The 22,980-nt window shown below is 39.7% G+C and overlaps 1 protein-coding gene across 1 annotated transcript in view; it reads right to left on the bottom strand.

The window, feature by feature from the left end:
- Positions 1–22,980, bottom strand: part of LOC135710925 (uncharacterized) — a 209,204-nt gene that overhangs the window by 46,813 nt on the left and 139,411 nt on the right. Inside the window, exon 4 of the mRNA XM_065233630.1 lies at positions 4,205–4,596. Within this exon, the coding sequence (XP_065089702.1) occupies positions 4,205–4,596 (392 nt within the window). The remainder of the gene's footprint in view (positions 1–4,204; positions 4,597–22,980) is intronic.

The following is a 22,980-nucleotide window of genomic DNA, read 5'->3' as shown; positions in this document are numbered from 1 at the left end:
CCATCAAACTGGAAATTTGCGCATATGTTCCCTATGTATAAAAAGGGTAGTAAGCGGAACGTGGATAATTATCGTGGAATTACATCGTTGTGCGCAATTTCGTTATTCGAGTTAATCATCATAGAGCCACTGCTCTCCCATTGCAAGCAGTATCTAAGTGAAGATCAACATGGCTTCACCTCTGGTCGATCTACTACCACGAATCTACTGTGTGTGATATCGTACATCACGCAAAGTATGGTTGAAAGGTCACAAACAGACGTCATCTACACTGACTTGTCTGCTGCCTTCGATAAGATTAATCACGCCATCGCGATCGCCAAATTGAATAGACTTGGGATTAGCGGAAATCTCTTGAGATGGTTTTGCTCATATCTCGCCGATCGTCAGTTGGTGGTAGCCCATGGTGACTGTAAGTTCGACATTTTTGCAGCTACGTCAGGAATACCTCAAGGAAGTCATCTGGGACCGTTGATTTTCTTACTCTACTTCAATGACGTGAATTTAGTTATCGAAGGTCCACGACTATCGTATGCAGACGATCTCAAAATCTACTTAAGCTACTCAGTTTGAAGCGTTTGCCAGTTGGTGCCATTTGAACCGAATGACAGGAAATCCTGCGAAGTGTTCAGTTATCACTTTTACCCAAAAGAAAGAACCAGTTATTTTTTACTATTCTCTCCGGGACACCATTATTGAACGTGTGAGCCATGTAAAAGATCTAGGTGTCATCCTGGACTCTCAACTTACATATAAGCAACACATCTCGTACGTCGTTGACAAGTCGTCATGGACATTGGGCTTTATCTTCAAAACAGCTAAGAATTTCTCCGACATCCATTGCCTCAAGTCACTGTATTGTTCCCTGGTACGTTCCATTCTAGAATATTGTTCTGTGGTTTGGAGTCCGAACTACAACAATGGTACTGAGAGAGTCGAGTCCGTTCAACGCCGCTTTCTGCAATACGCGTTGAGAATGTAACCTTGGAGAGACCCGTTTCATTTTCCCAGCTATGAAAGTCGCTGCCAGCTGATCGACTTGGAGCCTCTTCGCACCAGAAGAGATACTTCAAAAGCCCTGCTTGTCGCGGACACGTTACATGGCAGAATTGATTGCATGGCAATCTTGGAGCAAGTAAACATAAACGTCCAACCCCGAATGCTTCGTAACAATGTTATGCTGAGAATGCCTGAGGTTGCCGTAGGACAAACTATGCAATCAACGGTGCAATAGGCGGACTGCAGCGAGTATTTAACCGAGTTTCATCAGTATTCGATTTTCACCTGCCACGACTAACACTTCCGAGACGTTTCTCTTCATTCTTCTCCAGAAATGGAAACAGTCAATGATCATGTTTTAATGTTTTGTAGTTTTAACTTATGACTTTAATTTTAATTTTAAGTTAAACCATCGAGTCTGTTGATGCTGACAAATAAATAAATAAATAAGCCATCTCGAAAAAGCTTGCTTGGGCTATGAAGCTGGGTATCAAATTCTCTTCCGAGAAAACTGAGTTGGTTGTTTTTTTCTAGGAAGCATCATCCTGCACAGTTACAGCTTCAGCTAATGGGTAAAATCATCAAAGTATTTAGGTGTCTGGTTCGATTCCAAATGCACATGAGGAAAACGTATTGCGTATCTGAAACAAAAATTCCAGCAAAAGATTAATTTTCTTCGTACATTCACCGGAACTTGGTGGAGAGCCCACCCGGAAGATCTGATCAGGTTGTACCGAACAATCATCCTTTAGGTTTTAGAGTACGACAGCTTTTGCTTGCAATCTGCAGCAAAAACACACATCCTGAAGCTGCAAAGGATTAAGTAACGTTGCCTCCGAATCGCGCTAGGCTGTATGCACTCGACTCATACGATGAGCCTTGACAGATCGTTTCGCTGAGCTGTCTTTTCGGTTTCTCATCCGTTGTGAAGTAATGAATCCTTTGGTAATAGAACACTTTGAGAAGCTGCTCAACCGAAATCCTCAAACAAGATTCATGAGTTTGTACTATGAGTACATGACGCTGGAGGTTGGTCCTTCTTCATTAGTCTCCAATCGTGATTGCTTTCAATCCTTCTATAGTTCCTCTGTAAATTTTGATCTGACCATGATGCAAGAAATCCATGGAATACCAGATCACCATCGGTCGATGGTTGCTCCCTCAATTTTTGCAATCAAGTACCACCATGTAAGTAACGATAAAAGATTTTTCACAGATGGGTCAACCATAAATGCTTCCACTGGATTTGGTGTATTTAATCAATTTCATAGCGCCTCCTATAAACTGCAGAAACCATGCCCCGTATACGGTGGGGAGCTCGCAGCCATATTTTACGCTGTAGAGCGAATTGCCTCACTACCTTCTGATCATTAGTGCTTTATCCAACTGCTCCTATACCATCACCGTAGCTTGGGTCCCATCTCATTGCTCGATTCCGGGTAATCAGAAAACGGACTCATTGGCTAAGGGGGGCGCTATGGAAGGCGATATTTTTGAGCGACAAATTGCCTTCAACGAATTTTTCTTCCATTGCTCGTCAACAAGTGCTCATCAGTTGGCAACAAAAATGGAATGATGGTGATTTGGAAAGATGGTTACATTCTATTCTCCCACAGGAGTCGAACAAACCATGGTTCAAAGGGTTGGACATGAGCCGCGACTTTCTACGCGTTATGTCAAGGCTTATGTCCAATCACTGTTCGTTAGACTCGCACTTCTATCGAATTGGGCTCTCAGGCAGCTATTTATGTGCGTATGGCAGTGGTTATCATGATATCGAGCATGTTGTCATGTACCTTATACCGTGTTGCCAGATCGGAGTTATCCACATCCCTCAGGGCTCGAGGAAAACAACCCGCGATACCCGTTATAGATGTCTTGGCTAGCCGAGATTTCGACTATTTGAATTTAATTTATGTGTTTTCAAAACGAATATATCTGAGGATTTAGTAGTTAGAGTCATCTTGTGTTCTCCCAAGTTGTTAGCTGGCCATCGGTGTACCCCCATGTTTGTCTTTTTCATCAGTATGTCGTTTATTTCGAGATCAAGAGCACATTGCTCTCCAAACCTTGTGTTCTCAATCCCTACCCTGCCATCCATTCGCTACAATTTGGTACCCCCAACCTCGAGATAGCTGCGAGTAATCGACCCCCGCTTTACTAACGTTAGTTTTACGTAATTTTGGGATCTAAACAATGAATATCGGCTCCGCAAAGCTACAGCAAATGAGCCTGGAAAAATAAACGCATTATTAAAAAATAAAATCAAAAACATTAACAAACTGATCAATTCCATACAGCTTTTAGCTTGATTAATTTGTTTGTTAGGAAATTTCAAGATTTCGAAATACGACCCGTGAGCTTCAAGGATGTTTTGAAAACATCAATAAAACATCGGAAACTTTAATTCAATAACCAATAACCAATAAAATAGGCTAGAACTTCTGAAATATTCTGAGAAATTCGCGGAGGTATAGACCAAACTAGAAAAGTTTACAGATCCGTATGAAAGTTTAGAAAATTTTAAGATATTTCCAATAACTTCATACAAGCATCGATACCTCAGGAAAGAGAAGTGAATGATTGCAAAGAATTAGTTCTGATATATTATAGTCACACACTTAGAAAAAATCATGTAAATTTAGGTGCTCTGAGAGTGCGTCACATTTGACATTAATATGAGTCATAACCGACGTGAAATATAGCTTAATAAAACGTGCTTTTCGTAGAGCAACACATTTATATAACGAAAATTTGAATGGAGTTCCGGCAATTTTTTGGAGAAGTTCAAAGAACTCCAGTAAAATTTAGAAAATCCAGGAAAACTTTGAAAACAACTGGAAAGTTCTGATAACTTCAGCCGCTTTGGTGCTCTAGCTTATTGAAATATATCGAATACGCCGTTGCGAAAAATCAGTCGAGAGGCAACAATTATGCCAAGATTTGTGTAATTCGGAGAGGGTAAAATAAAATTGATTCGTCAATTGTCGTGGATTTGCTCAGTAGTTTGATAACAGTAGAGGCCACAAAGTTGGGTAAAATACAGTAGCAGTGATTGCCATCCATACAAAGAAGAAACATAAGTTATGTGGGCATGGTTTCTTCAACAAAGGTGATGTTTCTTAAATTGTCTATATTCTTATTCTTTCTTAAAAAATCTTAGTTTAGAGCACAAGAAACAGATCTAAAAAAGCAAACAACTTACCTCAACTTCGCATCAGTGTGCCTTAGAAACTTATAAATCAACCGAAACTCCAGTCCATTTCCCGCTCCATTGGATCCTCCGGCTCCACCACCGCTACCAATCGGTGGCAGTCGATCCAACCGTATGCTCACGTTGACCGATTTGGTCTCACTGTAGTAGATCGTGTAGCCCGAAGCCGTGCCGCACCATTTCCCGTTGAGATTGGGTAGACCTTGCTCACGAATGGTCATAAATCCCTCCAAGCAAGCCTCATGATGGTGGGACTGCTGATGCTGCTGCTGCTGCTGCTGCTGCTGTTGATGCTGCTGGTGCTGTTGGTATCCTTGCATCAGACCCCCTCCCAAATTCATGCTGGGCACAAACTTTCCGATGCTAAATTTTGCGAAATTGAGCTGAAACGAGAGAACACAAAAATAAGCTATTAATATTTCGCACCGTTTGATTATTGCTACTTCAAAGTTCCAACCACCCGCGCCTTTTCCATTATCATTGAATACACAGACACATTTGCTAAATTCCCTCGAATCGGATTAAATGTCGGTTTTCCGGGAGCGAAATAATATGCGCTTTGATTTCTCGCATAATTATTTTCGATGTTATTAATTTTAATGAATTAAGCATATTTTTGCTGCACTTCCATGCCGCCAAACGGGTCCATCGATTGGATTCCTATTGAAGCCAATGCAAATGGCCACGCGTGCGGCAATTCAAAACCACATTTCAGATGACGAAATTTAATAATTGCCCCCACCAAGCGTCCCACATTCGCTGCTTCACTCATAGAGAGACAGACAGAGTCCATTCATGGCGAGTCATTTTGAAAGCTTATTTGGGAAAGGATTTCTGTTCGGGTGCTCTGGATCCGGATCATGCATTCACTCAGGGCCCCGTCACCGTCGTAGTGCTGTTTGTTTCGCGAAAAACGACGCTGGACCTTTTTTGTGATGTTTTGCATTCCGAAACGGATCCATTTGAATTTGAAATTCATAGAACGCGGGTGGGTTTTTATTTTCCCAAAGCCGATAGATACAAATGCACATGTGTGCTCACGAGGGGGGGGGCTTTTTTTTGTGAATGCCATCAAAGTGATTTCCTGCGAATGCTTTCACGGGGCTCACTTTTCGAATGTAGGAAATTCTTATTTTTATTGTTTAATGCAAATATTTGTACTAATATGCGTTTCGCGGATGTGCTCTGGCCAGCGTTGAAAGATGGAAATCTGGCCAAAATTCCGAGTGCAGGCACTCACTTTGTTGGATTGGTTTCAGGTATTATTAAAATTATTGGTATGGAATGTTTCGTAAAGTCAAAAAATAGCAGTTGAAAAATCCGAAACTCAATTTATGATAACAGGGAACGGAAGTTTTGCTGATTGGCAATGGCAATAATATTAGCAGTGCCGATGTATTTGACGCTTGTTAACCGCTGGATATTGCCTAGTAGCACGCTTGTTACAAATCTGTTGAGGTAACTTCTATGTAACTCATTTTTAGTCACAATTAAGTTGGCGCCAATTTTTGTGGTAACTTTTTATGCCTTGTTGATAGTGACAATACTCGGGAGTGCAGTACCGAACGCCTTTGGATACGGTTGTGTTTTAAGTTTGCTCTCTGTTTTGTGCGTGCGTTCGCTTTCATAGTTTTCGGCTGCATTTGCCGGATTAGCGCTGGCACTCTGCCTCCTGGACGGTGATACGTGTGTGATTGGTGGTTTTCTCCCTTCATGGGAAGTTTTAGAATCGAGGACCAGAAATTAGTGGCATCGCGAGTGATAATGTACGTGAAAGAGCTCGGTACGATCGGTGTTGATGTTGGTTCGCTTGCAACTATTTTTGCAAAAAAATAAGTGTTTTCGTACGAAATTGATATCGAAAGTGTACCAAAAGTGCGTCTGAACGTGTTTCGCAGTTGGGTGTGGTGAAATTCGTGGATTCACGGTTTTTTTTCAGTGAAAATTCAGTATCACAAAATTGCTCACCGAGCTCCCGTCGACGACGACGGGTTTGCGAGAGGAAAATAAGCATCGGGAATGTGCTCCCGGATATATTGATTTGGTGAGTACGTTCCAGTTGAAGATTGCTCTTAGGGGCTGGTCATTAACTACGTAGACAGGATTTTGGGATTCTTGCTCCCCCCCCCCCCCCTGCATAGACAATTGTCCATGCAATTTTTTTTTAATTTGTGTGGGCCGTGCATAATTGCCAACGCGACGCGACCAATTCAAGAGAATCTTATTATTTTTTATTAACGCCGCTTAAGAGTAGAATTTAATGAAGGCATCAGCGCTTTTTCGTAGCTTTTTTGATTCCAGGTTTAAAAGATCATCTGTAGTAGAGGCTTATTCTTGTGTGAAGGGCACCACCGTGGAGTTTGAGTTTGAATAAATTCCAGGTCCTATTATATTATTATTATATATTCAATGACAAATATAGGAGTAATCACTCGGCTGTCGACAAAAGCAGGCCACTCTCGATGTGTGCCACGCGATCGTCTGTTTTCTGGGCAGCAACCATTGTGTGGTCCTCCTCATTGTTCTTCATCAGCAGTTCTTTCGGTCGATGCGTCGTCGACTTTGGAAAGCAACCGTTTCGTGATGAGTGTGTGAGTGCTGACCACGTTTTGCATCCATTGCTGCAATGGACGCGCTCTAAACCCTTGTTGGCGTACAACAATTTGCCATACAATGAAACTACTGGAAGCGGCTCCAGTTCTGATGGAGGAGGCTTTTTGGATAGCGGAAGATAAAGTGTTTATTGTGTTGTACCTTTTGACTATAGTTTTAACATGTTTTGTATAGTTACCAAGAATCCTCGGCTCTGTAAAGTTAATTCGGTTGAGCCTAATCAAATAAATTAATGAACAAAAAAAAAATACAAATATTTAAAACAGGATCAAAACACAACTGGAAGAAACAACGTAACATTGTTTGATTTTCTCTAATGTATGTTCAACGTTTATATGACAGAGCAATTCACCATTTTATTTTTCCATTCCCGGAGAGAAAATTACATTGCTTGTTGATATATTTAATTGTATACTTGTAAATACTCATTTAATCAGATTCGGAATATGAGTGATGGGGAACTTGTTGCGTTTGCGAGTCCTCTGTTTAGGCTGGATTTACTGATTTAAATATTTAAGTTTATTTTCAGCTCTTCGATGATGGAAATTTTTTAGAATAATATTATAATGGTTCACTTTTTCAGCCTTCGTTCAGGAAAATACAAAAACATTGAAATGCATGATAACAAGTGCATGAAAACTGTAAACTGTCCAAATAACCTCGATTTTTCTGACTATTGATTCATTATTAAAGTGAAATTATAACCAGCTTTCGGGGACGCCGTTTTATTTGCATAGCTTTGCTGCGTATGCAACCACTCGACGAACACTTGAAGAGATATCAATATTTAAAAATTTATTTTCAGCTTTTCAATGATGAAACATCTTTTGAGTTCGTTGATGACGGAACATGTTTGGATTTAAAACGTAATGATTAGTTTTTCTCAGCCTTCACTCAACTTAGATCCATCGTTTTAAATAAGATAAGTTTATTTTCAGATCGTTGAATATTTGTATACATCCCAAGTAACAATTGTGGTTTTATGAGGGTTCTGTAGTCCATGATTTAGACTTGTAGAATGCTTTAAAACCTTGATAAAACTTGCAATGTTACTTGGGATGACATCATTAGATTTACATAATAATAAAACACTTTTTTCAGTTTTCATTCATGCGGGATGTATGGATTTTAATTATTTAAGCTTGCTTTCAGCTCTTCAATGATGAAACACCTCTAGGATTATATTATAATATTTAATTTATATTATTGAATTTTGCATTTATATTATAAATATTCACTTTTTCAGCTTAGAGATGAACTAGCCTACAGAAGTTAAAATAAACTTAAGTTACAGTGAGGTTAAAGTTAAGTTAAAGTGAGGTTAAAGTTAAGTTAAAGTTAAGTAAAAGTTAAGTTAATGTTAGGGTAAAGTTAAGTTAAAGTGAGGTTAAAGTTAAGTTAAAGGTAAGTTAAAGTTAAGTTAAAGTTAAGTTAAAATTAAGTTAAAGTTAAGTTAAAGTTAAGTTAAAGTTAAGTTAAAGTTAAGTTAAAGTTAAGTTAAAGTTAAGTTAAAGTTAAGTTAAAGTTAAGTTAACGTTAAGTTAAAGTTAAGTTAAAGTTAGGTTAAAGTTAAGTTAAAGTTAGGTTAAAGTTAGGTTAAAGTTAAGTTGAAGTTAAGTTAAGTTAAGTTAAGTTAAAGTTTAGTTAAAGTTAAGTTAAAGTTAAGTAAAAGTTAAGTTAAAGTTAGGTTAAAGTTAAGTTAAAGTGAGGTTAAAGTTAAGTTAAAGGTTAGTTAAAGGTAAGTTAAAGTTAAGTTAAAGGTAAGATAAAGTTAAGTTAAAGTTAAGTTAAAATTAAGTTAAAGTAAAGTTAAAGTTAAGTTAAAGTTAAGATAAAGTTAAGTTAAAGTTAAGTTAAAGTTAAGTTGAAGTTAAGTTAAAGTTAAGATAAAGTTAAGTTAAAGTTAAGTTAAAGTTAAGTTGAAGTTAAGTTAAAGTTAAGTTAAAGTTAAGTTGAAGTTGCGTTAAAGTTAAGTCAAAGTTAAGTTAAAGTTAAGTTAAAGCTAAGTAAAGGTTAAGTTAAAGTTAAGTTTAAGTTAAGTTGAAGTTATGTTAAAGTTAAGTTAAAATAAAGTTAAAGTTCTAATAAATATCATTTTATATTCTGTTTATACGCACGAGTGCGTGTGTGCGTGTGTATGCGTGCGTTTTTGTGTTAGTGTACCTATTATAAATCACTACAACCAGCATTAGTTTACCAAAAACGATCCCTGCTGGTGCAAACCTTTCCCCACATCCAACATCCCAGTGATTTCTCGTGGAAGCGCAGAGGATTTCTCAGTTTCCTTCACAGCGAGTATCACGTCAACACATTCCTTCCCATTCCTGGATTCGGACACGGCCGGCGCTGGTATTGCTAAATATTAGATCTTCAGTTTTTACACATTGAGGATGAATGTTAGTCCCAAACATCATCTGTTGGTTCTCTGTGTAATTGCAGCTGATCTGGTAATAACAGAGTAGCAACCGTGGGCGGTCAATAACGCTAATGCTAAAAAAAATTAAGTTGGTGCCAATTTTTGTGGTGATTGTGCGCTGAAGGGTCTACAATGAACAGTTTTAGCATATAAAGATGTAAAAGAAGCAATTATTTTTTGTAGAATAAATTAAATTTAAGCAATACTGCCTATTTTAGGCTATATTTTTTCAGTCTTGTGAATGACTGATTTTTTACCAAAGCAGCTGCTTCAAAACGTGATTTCATATGACACAATATGATATGAAATATGATATAAGTCATATTTATGAAAGGATAATTAAAGAATTTAGTTGCAATATCAGTGGTGCTCATATTGCCCCGAATGGGGTAATATTTTGTTAAGAAAATCTTTAATGTTTACCCAAAACTAGAAAAACATCGCGTCATATAAGAAACCAATGACCATCTATAAAGCTGCTGAAGGAATATGAACGATAAGTTATAAGAAACCACTGATAGACAATATTTTCTGCTTCAGACATCTCAAAACATTGCCCCATTGGCCATATTGCCCCACTTTCCATTATGTGTTATTTTGATGTTAATTCATGTAAGTAGTAACGAAATTCTAGTAAGCTCCTGAAATTTTCACAATTTCCCAGAAGTTCTTGAAGCTTCTTTAAACTTCTTCAACTGACAACTGATTTTTTACCAAAGCAGCTTCTTCAAAACGTGATTTCATATGATACAGTCATATTTATGAAAGGAATAATGTATAATTGAAAAATTTAGTTAAAATATCAGTGGAGGCCCCAAATGAGGTAATATTTTTGGGGCCTCCCTTAGCTCAGTCGGTAAAGGCACAGCTACAAAGCAATATCATGCTGGAGGTGGCTGGGTTCGATTCCCGGTCCGGTCTAGGAATTTTTCGGGTTGGAAAATTTCTCGACTTCCCTGGGCATAGAAGTATGATTGGACTTGCCACACAATTATACCAATGCAAAAATTGTACAGGCATCTACAGCTCTCAATTAATAACTGTGGAAGTGCATCTAGAACACTAAGTTGAGAGCACGCAATAAGCTAATATGCGATATGAAATAAGCTTGCAATGTGAAGAAGAAGAAGGAGAAGGGGTAATATTTTGTTAAGATTTTTTTTTGTTTGGGGGGAGTTGAACCACTGCGTCCATTATTTGAACTTTTGTGGTACCCTTGTTTACTGTTCGTATCATGCAAGCTGACCACCATTTAATGAGTGGATAGCGAATTGCCTGGACACGTCCTTTCCCAGTCAGGTATTATATGGTTTATGAGACCAACTACTTTTTCAGGATTAGCAGACCAAATTCTACTAGGTTGTAAGATAACACTACGAAGAAATTTAGATATACCCCTGTGTAATGCACCGCAACTGCAGAGCAGCTGTTCCGAGGTTTCACGTTCTATGCTACAGAAACGGCAGGTATCCCTCTGAACCCGACCAATGTTCTTCAAATTATATCTACTCGGACAGTGCCCAGTTACTACGCCAGTGTATATACTAAGACCCCGTTTATTGAGCTCCAAGAGCTTTTTGGTATGTGTTACATTTAGAATTATAAATCTTTTCAACTGGTTGCACTTCGTGACGGCCATCCAGTTGGCCATCACCCTTTGTTCTTCCCAGCGTTAAAATCTTTAATGTTTACCCACAACTAGAAAAAACATCGCGTCATATAAGAAACCATCTATAAAGCTGCTGAATAAATATAATAAGTTATAAGAAACCACTGATAGACCGTACTTTCTGCTTCAGACATCTTAAAACATTGCCCCATGGATCATATTGCCCCACTTTCCCCTATGGGTTGTTTTGATTCTTAATTCAAGTAAGTAGTAATGAAATTCTAGGAAGCTCCTGAAATGTTCACAATTTCCCAGAAGTTCTCGAAGCTTGTTCAAAATGTGTGAAGCTGAAGTTTTTTTTTTAACTTCCCTGAAGTTCTCGGATCATCTCTAGAAGTCTTGAAATTCTACTGAAGTTTTTGGTACTGTCCTGATCTTAACAGAACAGCTATAAGAATCCCTAATCCCTATCTCAATTTCTAGATTATTTGAAAATTTGGGAGCATAATACCCCGTCATTTTCATTTAAATTAAAGGAACTGCAATTAACTTCCCTGAATTTCTCCCAACTCTCGAAACTGCCTTAAAGCATATGAAATTCTCAGGATCATTTTTTAGACTTCTATGCATTTCCACAAGTTTTCCTGATGTGTAACGGTCAGGAATTTTGTATAAAGTTGGCAACTTTAAGTTGCATATGATTTAAAAGGATCAAACCGTTTTGAATTCAATTTTCTTTGGGTAGGCAACAGGAAAACTTCAGCATTTTCCTGAGACGAGTCCATTCAATTTTATAGATAAGATAGGACACTTCTATCGGCCAAGTAATTTTTCGTGTCTTCAGACTCACCAAAGTACACGATGGGTTTCGGGAAATGATAGACTTCCGAGTCTTACATTTCCTTGATCTGAGGATTCACAGGCTCGATCATTTCGTCCGTGACTTTCCACCAATACAGAAGTGTGAGCGTTTGTTCGTGTCCGTTAATATAGCGAAAAGCATGCTACTCACTAAGAAATTACTATTTTTGCACGAGACGTAATTCAGCTTTGTCGTAAATCATGGAAAGTAAACAAACATGGCATGTAAAATTAGGTGTTCTGAAACTGAAACATGAACCCGTCGACCGGTCATCGGCTGTGACCGTTGACAGAAAACCACGTAAGCTACTACAAGCCATCATCTGGTGAGTCAACCAAATTTTTATTTACTTGTGGAGTGTGGCGTCCGGTGAGGGCGCCAAGGAGTAGTTATTTGCCTGGCTGATGTAATTTGATCTGAATTCCATGACGACTAGACGACTTCCGCCAAAAGCATGCGCGCGTAATTCGACGCTGCAAATCCTTGTCACCAGGAACTTACCTTATCAATCAGACTAAGGCCTTGTTGTCCTCTGCTGTCCAAAGAAGTCGTCTCCAATCTACTCGATCTATGGCCACAATTCACCAGCCTCGTAGTCTGCGAAGGGTCCGCAGGTCGCCTTCTACTTGGTCGATCCACCATGCCCACTGCGCGCCTCTTTTTCTTGTTCCTGTTGGGTCGCTTTCTAGAACCATTTTCACTGGGATGTTGTGTGGCATTATTACGACGTGCCCAGCCCACCGTAATCGCCCAATTTTTGCAATGTGGACGATGGATGGTTCTCCCAGCAGCTGGTGCAATTCGTGGTTCATTCGCCTCCTCCACGTTCCGTCATCCATCTGCACTCCACCATAGATGGTACACAACACCTTCCGTTCGAAAACACCAAGGGCGCGTTGGTCCTCCACGAGCATAGTCCAGGTCTCGTGGCCGTAGAGAACCACCGGTCTAATCAGCGTCTTGTAGACAGTCAACTTCGTGCGGCGGCGAATTTTATTCGACAGGAGCGTCCTCCGGAGTCCTAAGTAGGAACGATTCCCTGCCAAAATGCGTCTTTGAATTTCTCTGCTGGTTTCCGCGATCGTCTCAAAGCTCCGTGCCATGATGTCAATGTCATCGGCGAAGCCAAAAAGCTGGATGGACTTCCTGAAGATCGTGCCACTCGTGTCTATCCCAGCGCTTCTGATCACACCTTCTAACGCGATGTTGAATAGCAGGCACGAAAGTCCATCACCTTGCCGAAATCCCCTTCGAGATTCAAAGGGACTCGAGAGTGTCCCCGATACTCGAACAACGCACATCACTCGATCCATCGTCACCTTGACCAATCGCGTCAGTTTATCTGGAAATCCGTACTCGTGCATAATCTGCCACAGCTTATCTCGATCGATTGTGTCCTATGCGGATTAGAAGTCGATGAACAAATAATGTGTGGGCACGTTGTATTCGCGGCATTTCTGCAGAACCTGCCGAATCGCGAAAATTTGGTCCGTGGTAGCGCGGGCACCCATGAATCCCGCCTGGCATTGCCCCACGAACTCTCTTGCAAATGGTGACAGGTGGCGGCATAGAATTTGGGAGAGTACCTTGTAGGCGGGGCTCAGCAGTGTGATCGCTCGCTTGTCACCAGGAGTACATGCCTTTGTAGAGCTGAGCTACCGATTTGTGATGACACCCAACAACACATAACACCGAGCACATGAGCACATGAGAATCAAAATCGAGAATGAGAGTATGGTACGTTGAACGTGTAAACCATGCCATTCAACTGACTTGATCAACTCACTTGAATTGAAAAAATTTAAACCAGGCTCAACTTTTCAAGCCATTTTAATTCAACTGAGTTGATCATTTGACTTGCCTAGTCTAAACCCAGCTCAAGAGTCATTCAATATATCGTCTTTCTTGTTATGAATAGTTGTTTTCCCGTACCAAATCTCCCTAGCTCTGATTATTTGAATGTGTTTGACATCACTCCGCGTTCGTGTTAGTTTTCGTTGCCCGTCCTCTTGTTGAGTTTGAATGTTGGGAAGCTAGGAGCTTCATCAAAGGTGACACACAAGGAAGAAGTGTTTTTTTTTCCTCTGTTCGGGACCTAACACCACTGCGACCAGTAATTTGATCTATTGTAGTACATCCCGTGTCCTTAGTTTAGTGCTTGTCGAATTACTCCAGCATTATTGAGAAATGATGAAGTATTCGATATTTCACAGTTGTCATTCTCGCATTTATCGCAAGGATCCGACTCTAATTGAAAGGTCCCGCTATTTATACCCTTCGGAGTGTTGAAACACCCTCCAAAGGCGCGCCCCTTTGTCAGTCAAAATTGGATTCCTTAGCAACAAAATTAAGGAATGACACCGATAATGACCATGCATCAGAACCCTAGTCTTAACCACTTAAAACCTAGGGAACAACGAATAGAAGATTAGGACTAACTAACTCATTTTTTTCCTTGTTTCAAGATCATCCTCGGTAGACAAAGCCGAGTCTTGTCACTATCAACAAGGCATAAAAAGTAACAAGGACTAAGATGTGTTCCTTGGATTACTGAAAAATCCTGTCCCCCTGGTTTGAAGTAGTCAGGACTAGGAATCGGTGATAGATCTATTTCGTCTTAATTTTATTTATGGCTAATTTTATATTTACAACATGGAGCGAAGGCCACAATCCCTCGAAGTTTCCGTAAGTCTTCTGAAGGTTTAAATCCTTTTTGAAACTTGCGTAACTTTGTTCTATTCTTCCCTAAGCTTCTCTGGACTTCCCTGAAGTTTTTGGAGCTTCCCTCAATTTTCTAATGTCCCAGAAATCATCCTGATATTCATACAACTTCCATGCAGATTAGATTAGATTTGATTTGATTACCTTTTTAAAGAGACTTTCAGTCGCGACCTGGTTCGCCTCTGAAAACCCCAGAAAGAGGTTTCCCTAGTTAGAAAGGCTGGGGAACTTCCCAAGTTACACAGTTTGATGAAAAGGAGCCCGGAAGGGTGAAAAGAAACAAGTGGGGCCCCAGAGGGAGTTCTCCTTAATGATGAGTGTTTTTTTTTAAAGTGTGTTTGCTGTCAAAGTTACAGTTATCTTGTTGCCTAGTAGTGTTCTTTAATAGCGTCCTTTCGTGAGGTATTCGAGAGTTGTTGCGTGGGTAGTAGGAGTCATTGTGGTTTCGTTGCGGTCAAGCAGTGTAGGTTCGTAGAGCCCAATTCATTTTGGTGAATAGTGTGAATCTATTGGTTAGGTTTTAAGGTGAGGAGATTAGATTTGGTTAAAGAGGCCGGCCTCACTAAGGAAGCACAGTCATGGCCGGGTCGTCGCTGATTGTATCTCTGATTCTGCCTGAAATGTCGTAACATTCACGGGGACCGTCATATTGTGGGCAGGGGATATTGTGTTCCACCAAGTGAGGCGTTCGACAGAGTTCATAAAATTTCCGGAAAGGACCGTTCCCGGAGATATTATGCGATATTCTGGTGTGACCCGTTCTGGGCTTCAACATGACCACCTGCATTCGGTGGTCTGAAGGATCTGTCCTGAAAATCGTGCAACATCCATGAAGTTTTCGGAACATTTCTGAAATTCTCATAATATCCCTTGATTCCTCAGAGCTCCTTGAAACGTTATGCAATTTTCCTGAAGTAAATGGGAATTCGCTGATCATCTTCGAAGCTTTCAGATCTTCCATGAATATTATGAAGCTAACGAAAAATATTTGATCAGCTTTGAAATTCTCCAAAATTTCTTTCGAAGATTTCTGATCTTCTTAAAAAATTCTCGCATCTTTCTTGATGTTCTCTGATCTTCTCTGAAGTCACATTTTCCAATGTTCATGTAACTTCCATATCGTTTCAAACAATTGTATGAATTTTGGAACGTTGCTGATGCTTTCCTTTAAAATTCCAGCAATTTTATTTAAATAAATTGAACTGCCTTCAAGTCCTCTCAAATTTCCTGAAGTTCTTGTTACAGTCCTTACATTAATATAACTGTCATGACAAACATTAAACATCCTTCGAATTTTAATTTCCGTAATATTGCTGGTATTTTTTAAGTTCTCTTAATTTCTTTGGACTATTCTTTAGGGACTTTTTCCTTGATTTGTTTTCTGACGGTGTTGTTTTTTGTACTAAGTACCAATGCTACCAATACCAAAAGGGCACCTGCCACACCTGGACCTTACCTATCGACCCATCAAGTCATGGACCGGGGACCAGTTAGGGTCTCGAAATTCACAAACTTATGGAACTGCCTTGAACTTATTAAAACTGTACTTTGGCGTTAGTACTATAACATTTTATTTCTGATGCGTTCACAGTTTTCACAGCACATTTTTTAGCAGAATTCTGTGTAAACATTTGTCTTTGGATTTTGAATATTTTTGTTCCTCACCCTACTAAAAGGGCAAACCTGAATGAAGGAAGAACATTTCTCATGCTGAATGTTTACAGAGCAATTGTGCGCATATGAGCGAAAAAAAGACATTTAAATTTACGCTAAATCTAGCACACATTAAATTAACGCGCCCTTAGCATAATTTTACACGTGTTCAGAAAATTACATGCTACTTTTTTTTGAGTCATATTAAATTATTTTCAACGATCGTGTTAGATTAGATTGTGCATTTTGGTTGCATTTGTTTCTTACTTGGGTACTCATGATAGCCAGCTTTAGTTAGGATTAAAATTTATTACCAGACCTGGCTGACTTTGAAATTAATCTAAGCCAATATCACTCAAAATTAGGAGATCTCCTATTAAGAAATATTAATAAATTTTAATCCTATAAGAAGCATTCCACAATTAATTTTCAGATAATCTTTTTTATATATATTATGTAAGTCAAGTCAAGTGTCATTTCTGGTCACTGCTACATAATAGGGCCCTATATTCAAGCTAGAAACGTCTTCTATCGGTCTGGGCGGTCTGAGAAGCATGAACAGCATAAAATACAGCAATCCGTTTTTGTTACCGTGGAAAACAAAAAATAAACAATCAACGGATTATCACGTATTGCCAACCAAACACTACTATTACCATCCATTTACAAGATTTTAGAATTGAAATAACAAAAATTGATTGATCATGAGACTAGAAATCAACCAAGACGCACAAGAAAAATGGCAGACTAATTTGTATGCTTCCTGACAGGTAGTCTGAACACGTTTAGAAAGTTTACACAAAAGTCGTGTAAATTTATAGGAGAGTGTCACGTCAACACATTTCTACCCATTCCTTTCTTGACCTGCGTTAGGGTGCGGCCGGCGCTGGTGTTGCCTAGTTTGAGATCACCAGTTTTTACACATTGAGGATGATTGCTAGTCCCAAGCATCAGGATTTTCCAGTAATCAAACGATCACATTTTAGTCCTTGCTACTTTTTATGACTTGATAATAGTTACAAGAGTCGGGTAGTGACCACCGCGTCGTTCTGCAGTTCTGTATTGTATATTTCAAATCAAAAATATTGTTTATGTTCATAGATTTCACATAATCCTTTTCCCTTTGTTTTTCTTCTTTTCCTTTTCCTCTTTTCTTTTCAGAAAGCGAGTAATGGCGCTATAGCCATAAGTCATAAAAGGCAAGGACAAGAGTTAGTGCTCATGTCCCAACCGTCAGAAGAAAATGGAGCATCACTTAACCTTTCTAGCTTTGATGCTTCCTACGACCAACCAATAATATAATTACCAAAATCGGAACGTACGGTACGAGATGTCCACGTTTCATCCATTTATTGTATTCTGAAGCATCGTGTTTAAATCTTCGATTTCAACAGGCCCGATTTTTTCTGAATCATCTTGTCCCTTAAATGCTGCATAGTAGGCCTGGCCGTTTTGATATGTGTGACGCATCTTCGATGTGAAACATATATCAAATAGACAAGAAAAATGATGTAGGTATATCCATCATTTTCCAGGATGCTTTCAAGAACTGGCTGTGTTGGCGTTAATTAGCGATGTCTTGTAATTTGCAATGATTAGTGAGGTACACTTCATGTGCGCGATAAATTGCATAAATTTAAATTACGCTTACGTTAAATTCCTTATTTTTTGCTGTGCATTTAACGTTTACTAAAAAAATAAAATGAATAATTATAGTTGATCTTTGGAGCAGGTTATTCACCACCATGCCAGGCCTGTTAATAGTTTTCCAATAAATAATTTATTTTCCCTACAACTTTGTCTGAAACATAATTTTGATTAGAATTATTAAAAAAAATGTTGAATACGCCATTTTGAATTTGTTTTTCTAGATTTAAAATGGCCGCATTTTAGCACCAATAAGAATGACTGCCCAAAACAAACAAATGTGCAAAGTTTCAAGCAAATCGGAGAAGGTCGAATCTGATCGATTCGTGATATGGCGTGGAATTGCTAACATTAAATCGAACTAATAAATTCCTAAAAATTTCTCGCGAAATTACATTCCAATTACGCCCATAATGATCCATTTACTGAAAACATCATCGGGTTCCGAATGGAACAAAATTCCATTCGTAGGAAAACATCCATTGATCGGAATTTGCTTTTCAGCCATTTCAATTGAGGCTTCTCTGAATTGAGGGGAACTTTCTATTCATAGTCATTGTCAGTTCGTACAGCAGAAAAATAATGAAACTTTTTATGGCTTCCGGCATGTGTTTGTTTAGAATAATAAACTTTTGTTCAGCCCTCGGGCCAGGAAGCTCGGCCGATATTTTACAAACGCTGCGTGTTCCCAATTTATAATTTCAATTATGCCACAGCCTCAAACCGGCTCGTTTATGCGATGTTCTTTTGTTTCGATAATTGATTTATGTCGGATTTCTGATAATTGTTTTTGTTATGGTTGTTGAATGTTTTATACACATATTTGCACGTGTGCGGGTGTTTGTTTTTCAGGCCAGTGCGGAGGTATCCTCTATAAATCTTGATTGGTTTTTGCTGCCTCGGATCCGTAATCGTAATTATGTGGCGTCGATTTTTCAATTTGCATTAAGCACTAAAGGTAGTTTATGTGTATCAAAGCTGTTTATGTTCAGGAGATGCGCGTTGAATTAGTGGCCACTGTCAACAAATATTTCAGTACAAATTATTGGTTCACGCGCGATTGGCTTCGCTCTGTGGAGTGCTGGGTCATGAAAATCGCGAGTTTATGGCTCGAGTTTAACGGGCCAAACACACACACATACGCTCACGACTTTTGAGAAAATTAAGGTGGAGTCGAGATGGCGTGAATCATGATGAAGTGGAGGGTTCTTGCAATGCATTAACCAAATCTTCCTTGTGCACTCCGAATGAAAGGCCACATTCATTCCAGCACAAAGTCAATTCGTTCCACATGGTGGTTTGCTTTCACCATAGAACCAGACGCCAGTACCAGCGGTAAGTACGTGTAGGTACCGAAGCAGCCTTTTCAACCTTTATGATCCGTGCAGCTAAAACGTCGGGATCAAAGGTTGGCGCTGCGATTGTGAAAGAAGAAGAGAAATGTATGCAGCTGCAGTTACCGCCTTGGCCAAATGCACAACTGCGGTTGGGTTCGTCATAAAACTGTGCATTTTACAGCATAGTTTCAGCTACAACTGTTGTAAATGTTGCGGCTATTGCAAACGTGCCAGAGGTTCGCTAAAGCACTAGGGTCGAATCTGTTTGTCCAAGGGCATTGTGGAAACTTTAAAGTGTAAACAGAAGACCTCATTTCACTTCATCTGTCCCAATTTCCCACTCGCATTGTGCCCTACATCCATTTACGGTGTACAGCTTTTCATCAGCAGTTCTGCAGAATCAAACGACACTACAGTGTCGTAAACCAGTAGAATCACAAATAACACAGCACAGCCAGGGAAAATGGAACGACGGAAACCCGGTGCGGAGACCGACCGAGACGAACAGCCCCGACGACAACATATGGATGGCGGAATTTTCAGTAATGAAAAGATCTCCCCTCTCCCCCAGACCACCACTCACAACACAACCCCAGCACTTTCATTGTACCTACTGTTTCTTATTACTGCTTTCCACCTTGGTTCGTGTTATTTTTTTTTACAACCGGTACACGCTTTTGTACCGGGTGATTAAAATTTACACTTTTCTCGCACCAGGTGAACAAGGCTGGGAAAAGGGGAGGCGAAACACCACGCTATCTGATTCGGAAAAAAAGAAAGGCCTTCCGTACTTTTTCACACTCACTCAGCTTTGTCGGATTTGGTTTCTGCGCTACCTTCCTTTCAAGCTAAAGGACGCTTTTTTTGCCAGATCCAAAACAAAAATAAAAGCTAGATTTAATTTCGTGTTCCGTTAACATCATTCGGTGAGGCTGCCCTGGTGAAAGCTTTCAGACAAAGTCGGTCTTACCTATATACTGTTTTGGGCCGGGCTCCTTTCCTTTCGAGAGGGCCGGGCATTGTAAGTTACAGTGTGAAGCGATTTCGATTCCATTCATTCACTTCGGGTGCCAGGCCTGGGCATGGGAATGCCATGAAAGGTTCGCGGGCCAAGCAATAGCAACAGTAGTTGGTAGTGCTCTGTAAGAGGACTTAAGGGATTTGCTCTGGAAGTTTTTAATTATGCACGATAAGAATAATGGACGCACCTTTCCAGAAGGGAGGGATGAGGTCTATTCGATTCTTACGCGGAACAGAACGAGTGTTGTGCCTTTAACCAGCGACAGGTGGATTGGCTCTCAGAGTGACAGAGATGTTTAATGCAGGTTTGTTACGTCAACGTGGATTTCACAATTTTTCCAATTTTTACGGATTTGGAGATTTTTAGCCAGCAGCTAGTTCATCTCCAAATAAAAAGGGAGGCCTCACAAGGAGGGCCACCAAATACAGAGCTTGTTATTAAGAAACCTGGCTCTTCGTAGTGCAGCCATTCAATATGAACACTTTTTTTTTACAAACTAAGACACACTGATGTGAAATACTAAACATTGGGGTTTCGTCCCTGAGCATATGACGCAGGTTTTTCGGAAGCGAGCTTCTTCGAAATTGTAATAAGTGTTTGAATGCCCGGTCCGGAGTCTTGATAAAAATCGCTGCTCTCGCATGTTCCTGAGGTCGGTCCATGTCCTGGTTGTGCCTTTCATTTTTCGTGTGAACAGCGTTGTTGTACCACTCGGCCTCCCATGCCGCTCGGATGGTCTGCTTGATCCAGCACTGGACGTCTTGCAGTGGTACTGTTTTGCGAACTTGGGCTTCGATGGTCCGGATGCTGCCAGGTGATCAGTGGCTTTGTTTCCTGGTACACCGAATCCAGGAATCTAGATGTACACTATGCTTGGTGCTTCGGGTGTTATGGCCTGAACTACACTATACATATCCGTTAACACCAATATCACTTTGTCAGCCGGTGTCGTGGTGGCGTGGACATCCACGGCACACAGTGGCCCATATAAAAAAAAAGTAGAAGGGTCTGTGCCTAGGGACACGAACGGGAGCTTGATGTAGGACCACTAGGGCACGGAACAAATGTGAAGAAAATTTAGTTCTTCTAATTGATCGATCTTCTATTATCTTAACTCTTTCCGTTTTTGATTTGTAGGCGTACCAAATTTCTAGTATTTTTTTTTTTTTCAAAGAGATAGTTGATGAAGAGAATCGATCAAAATCTCTTGCACCCCTGCTTCCAAGTTTGGTTACAAAATTACAACTCTGGAGAGCATTTTGTGTGGTCGTTGGGGGCATGTGGTTTTGAATATGGACAAACAGGCAGATGAATTCTATTCCTACTCCATACTGTAATAAGCTTAGTGGCCCTGAGAAGGGCAGTTTTGTTGCCTCCGAAACCGTACACGGTGCGTCTGTAGCTTCAAAGCGTAGACGACACATCCATGGCCGCTTAAGCTTGGCGTGTTCAGTGTAGGTGACAGCATCACGGATCTCATTTTCCAAGAACACCTTCAGCACACCTCGTAGATAAGATCGGAGACACGTTTGACACCGCCACGGCGAGCCAGATGACTGCTTTTGAAAATGAATTGAGGCTAGACAGCAGCGTTATTTTATATCTATTCAGGTTAAAGCAGAATGATGTGCAACCAAGTGGTACTCGATTATGACGACTGCGTTTGAGAACCACGTTTATTTCATGAAAAAGTGAAAAAATTGTCACTTTTTATTTGTTCTTTGGATAATGCTTGACATTACCACTTTTTCAATAGTTTCTTGTTGAAAATCAGCAGTTGAAAGCATTGCGTAGATATATATATATTTTTTTTTCCTTTGGTTTGTTTTCCGTTGATCTTGTTTTCTGTGCTGAGCACCAATGCTACCGACGTGCCAGGAAGGCAGCTCCCACACCTGGACCCTACCTATCGACCCATCAACTCATGAACCGGGGTCCAACGGCTTTACTTCCCATCCGAAGGAAGGCGTGATCAGAGATGTTTTGCCTCAGAACATACCGGCGGCGCCGACTGGGATTGAACCCAGGCCTACTGGGGTGAGAGGTAATCACGCTTACCACTACACCACCGGTGCCGTTTCGTAGACATATTTCTAATCGATTGGTGGTAAAATTATTGAAATCGATCCAGGGGCCGCAGAGTTATTAACGTTCAAAATCTTTCATAATTTTGTTTCATGATCCATTTTGGGTTTTCACAAAGTGTACCCCAGTATAGAAATTAAAGACGTAGTCCTACGTCAAAAAGCTGGCGGAAAACCTATTTTTAAACAACTTCAGAACATCGCATAGCTTGTAAAACATGTTTCTTTAGCATCAGATTGATCAGATTTTATTTTTATGTAATGTTTAACACCCAAATAATGCTTAGTAAATCTGTTGAAAGTATGAGTTGATGCGAATTTTTGAATGACCTAGTTTTAAGCGTCATAGATTATATGGGTTTAAAACGCAGTACGATAACGATAATCATCCAAATATCAAACCATTATTTTAAAAATATGTTGATTAAGATTTTCCATTGTTAAAAATATTTTTTGTTAAGTATAGTTGTAGTGAAAACGCGCATTCGAAGATGAGTGAATGAAAATATATGGATATTTTGATTAAAATAGCTGTACAAACAATGCGCCACCCCGGTCCGCGAAGAGTTTCATACCAAATATGTTCGTAAACATATATAGAAACGATCTGTGAAGTCATGGATGTTTTTCACCGCGTCCAACAATATTGCATACACTGATAAATAAAACTTTTCCCATTTGCTTAAAATTTAATCAATTTGACATTAAACTCAGTTTAATCATATCGAATGATTAAACATTAATACTCTCTTCCTAAAAAATAATCAGTTTAACCATGGTTGATTAGATTGAATATGATGTTTT

The sequence above is a fragment of the Ochlerotatus camptorhynchus genome, unplaced genomic scaffold (genome assembly GCF_037179485.1).
Source record: "Ochlerotatus camptorhynchus isolate MF236.1 unplaced genomic scaffold, CSIRO-AGI_Acam_v1.1 ptg000406l, whole genome shotgun sequence".
Lineage (NCBI taxonomy): Eukaryota > Metazoa > Arthropoda > Insecta > Diptera > Culicidae > Ochlerotatus > Ochlerotatus camptorhynchus.
This window is presented reverse-complemented; position numbering and strand designations above follow the sequence as displayed.